The 4,088-nt window shown below is 34.3% G+C and overlaps 1 protein-coding gene across 1 annotated transcript; it reads right to left on the bottom strand.

Moving 5' to 3' along the window:
• Positions 1 to 2,269: 2,269 nt before the first annotated feature.
• Positions 2,270 to 3,672, bottom strand: LOC112502872 (1-aminocyclopropane-1-carboxylate oxidase homolog 1-like). Its single transcript, XM_025106884.1, has 3 exons — positions 3,134 to 3,672; positions 2,726 to 3,047; positions 2,270 to 2,626 (listed from the first exon to the last, which is right to left on the bottom strand). The coding sequence occupies exons 1-3, from the start codon at positions 3,670 to 3,672 to the stop codon at positions 2,375 to 2,377; spliced, it is 1,113 nt and encodes a 370-aa protein (XP_024962652.1). The 3' UTR covers positions 2,270 to 2,374.
• Between the last annotated feature and the right edge of the window lie 416 nt (positions 3,673 to 4,088).

Raw genomic sequence — 4,088 nt, 5'->3', positions numbered from 1 at the left:
CCTTTTCACATTGAATTGATATGTTTTTGGTGATTTGAGCACTTTGTGCTTTAAGGCACGACATCGAGGGCAATGATGTCGTGACGCCTCCATGGTGGCTATAAATTGTCATGGCATCCTCGCTATTATACCCCAATGTCAATAAGTGGGTCTGGTCTGGTACCGGCTAATTTGAGGGCGAATGAATCGATCCTAAGAACCGTATTCGGGAACCATTTTCGGGAGCCGATTATCGGAAGGGAATTGAGTGTATTGCCGTACACTCATTTTCCATTGTTCGAGTGGTCCGTACAACCCTCGAACCCAATTGATTTTCTTATTTATTTATCAATTCTTGACTTGATGATATTATTTTATATTATTTTAGTATGGACATTTTATGTCAATTATTAATTGATCCCTTCATGTTCTGGTTTTTGGATTCCTTATAATTATTATATTTTATTAACTCGATTTATACTTGCAATCTTGTTACTTTAATTATCTGTTCACTGAGCATTTGGCTCAGCCGAGGTTTGTTTTGTCCTCGGCAGGTACATGATCGTAGGTGGGATTATCACGGGACTGAGAGCGATGGAATATGACTATTTTGAAGACGACCTTGGATAGTATAGTAGTTTTTGTTTATGTATATATTGTAACCGTATCCAAGTTGTCTTAACTTTTAGTCTACCACCTTCTTTTGATGGATGTTCATAGTAGCTCTGGTTATCCTGTATATATATATTAGCTATTTATTTTGTTATGTTTTCCTCCGTAACACACCATCCTCCGACCACGCGGGACAAGGGTGTTATATGTTATTACCACGACATCAAACACGTATATTACACTCCCGATACCTGTAATATGCAAAAGCACACGCTCTAGATTACTCTCTCTAAAAGGGGCTTTTTTGCTTTTACCCTGTTTTTTTGTCCTTTTTCAATTTTGTATTATAATATTATATATTATTATAGATATATATATATATATATATATATATATATATAAACATTCTAATGATAGAAACCCAGTTTGTCCCTCCACTTAACACCACCATTGACTTGGGACAAATCAAATGAGAACCACAAAAAGATTAAGAATTTTGAGAATCAATTTCAAACACAATTCAGATTAATCAATGGTGAGACTTAAGAGGTAACATTTTGCATATATAATGACATTCACATACAAACATTGCTATTAAAAACGTATAAAAATAATTTTTTTCCCTTGTATCTGTTATTGAAATTATATAATTTGAATTAATTTAAACACTATCTCCTTTTTAAATCAAAAATATATTAATTACAATAAAGTTTTAAATAAAAAAAATATATAATAAATATATATATATATATATATATTAATTTGGCATGAATATCACTATTTTTTTATTACATTTTTTTAATAATTGTAATTTTTACATGAAACAATAGAAATGTTTTAACTCCTATGTTGTTTCACCTTGTGAAGCAATACTTTTGTATTTCACATCATTTTTTGTCTCCTTTTACATTGTGAAACAACACTATATTGTTTCACCATGTGAAACGACACTACATTGTTCATATTAGCAATATTGTGTTGTTTCACAATATGAAACAACACTTTATTGGTCCATCTCACATTCACTGTCAACTTCGGTTTGTTTTGTTTTAAAATTCTGAAATAACACTACATTGTTTCACCTTGTGAAAGAACACTTTAATGTTTCAATTTGACATCACATTCACATCAACTTTGTTTTGTTTTCACATTGTCAAACAATACTAAAATTGTTTCACTTTAGCGACATTATATTATTTTCATGCGTGAAATAAAATTTTGATGTTTCCATGCAAGGTTCTAAATGATGTGAGGCGTGGCGTGACAACAAGTTCAAGCCTCAAGCCTTAGGAGTTACTGTGAGGCCATGACTTTTCCCAGGGCATCCTCTAAAGCGTCAATATACATACATACATACACACACATATACACACACACAAAGTAAATACATATGAAGTAATAAAACTAAAAATGAAAGAAAAATAATTGATACCAAATATATAAAGTTTATAAAAATTGATATCAAGGGTGCAAAATGGGGATTAAATCTCTTGAATCTCAAACTCACTACTTTCTTCAGTTTTCAAACCGTGTTAACTTTCTCCTTACGTCAAACCATGATTTTACGAAACCTTTAATCCACCTTAAAGATGCACACGTTTAAAGAAATTTCAGGGTCGTCACACGCAAAAAGAACCAACAATTATTTTAGTTGTATTGCATTTATAAATACTTGCATATTTTCAGGAATAAAAACCATAATCCAAGTATAGTTTTTCTTATAGATCATAAAATAAAAGATTAAATTTTCTTGCGCATCCAATCTTGGTTCTTGATGTTCTTTCTAGATCTGGAAATGCAAAGCAGCAGAAACACCATTGAGTCCCTTTGTTTGGAAATAGTTCGTAAATTCTCCCACGGTCGTGCTTCTATACTTGGCTGGATTCTCCTCCGAAAGCAACTCTTTGATAGGTTCAACGACCATAGAGGATTGTGTCGGTGGTACCTTAAGGAACGATGCCACTGATATTCTTGGACCAACCTTTTTCGCTAAAACTCTGTGTGACGCGCACTCAAACTTGCCATTCGTAAGTAGCTGAAAACCTCCATCAAATAAACAAGCTTTAATAGTCGAGTTACAAAAAAACTAGTGTTCTATGTTCAAACATATCAAAGAGAAGAAGGGAGAGATTGCCTTCATATGTTCTCCGACGTTCACAACAAGAGCTCCTGGAATTGGAGAAACATCGATCCACTGGTTCTTGTACAAGACCTGAAGACCACCGATATGGTCTTGCAGAAGAATCGTGAAGAGGGTCTTATCGGTATGGTCAGTCGTGCCGATTGCCAGCTCTGGTTGCGGGCACGGAGGATAGTAATGACCGATAACGGAAAGTCCATCCGCATACCCCATCTCTGTGAGGTGACTAGGGTTGAGCCCAAGAGACTCGGATATCAACTCGAGTATCCGACCYGAAAGTTTATGCACTTCATCCGAGTATTTCAGCAAGATCTCTCTGTGAAAACAAAATATCGAGATCATGTATATCATTCAGTTACAGATTGAAAAACATGGGAGTAAAAAGGTAATTAATGATTAAACCTGCAAATAGGAGGCATTTCATGGTGTTTGGGAGGATTAGGAACCATGCTGCAGATGAGAGAGTCCCTCCAGCTGGCTACACGTGAAACATACAAGTCAAAATTGCTATTGAAAACCACTGGAGRATCCCCTTTGATAGCCATGCTGTACCATTGCTTCTTAACCTCTGCATCTTGCTCATGAAACGCTATAACCCCTTTTATCATCTCCTCCAAAACGCTACTTGCAATTCCATGATTCACGATCTGAAAGAATCCCCATCGCTCCGATGCATCTTTCACTTTCTCTGCGACCTCCTTTCTTCGGATCGGATCTACGTGGATTCCTTGTAAATCAATGATCGGAAGACTTTCCTCCGGACACGATTGTTGGCTGGATTTCAGGATTTCAGGTGAAGGTAGACGGAATATTCGAGGAACCTCCGTGATTCCGGCATCAACCAGTCCTTTGACACCTACTTTGCTTTCGTCAAATGCCTTGAGCTCAGCTTTACGATCATAATCCAGTTCGGTCGGCTGCTGTGTGATGCTGAGAGCCATCTTAATTTTCAAGTATGGTGTGGTTGTGACACAACATGAATGTTTGCGATAAATATATATAGATGGATGATACTCGCATGATCCTCCTAAAAATTAATAATGATGTTATAAATATATAATATATTGTGATATGTTATATTTTTAAAATAAAATAAAGCATTTGATAAAAATTCTTAAAAACCATTTTTTATGTATAAAGTACTGTTTATTGATGCATTTTACTTAAAACTCAAGATTACAAATATATTGTGCGTAAGTATAACTTATTAAAGCTCGATATCTGAATTAATGTAACTAACTGTAGATAAGTATAATCAAATACAATATAAACATCTCATGTTAAATATAAAAAATATAAAATATAATTAAGATAATAATTGAGTTTTAACAAAATACTTACTTATTATATTTATAAA

Source organism: Cynara cardunculus, unplaced genomic scaffold, assembly GCF_001531365.2.
Source record: "Cynara cardunculus var. scolymus isolate 2C unplaced genomic scaffold, CcrdV1 Un_Scaffold_2106, whole genome shotgun sequence".
NCBI classification, from domain to species: domain Eukaryota; kingdom Viridiplantae; phylum Streptophyta; class Magnoliopsida; order Asterales; family Asteraceae; genus Cynara; species Cynara cardunculus.
Note: the sequence above shows the minus strand (reverse complement) of the source record. Positions and strands in the feature narration are given on the sequence as shown.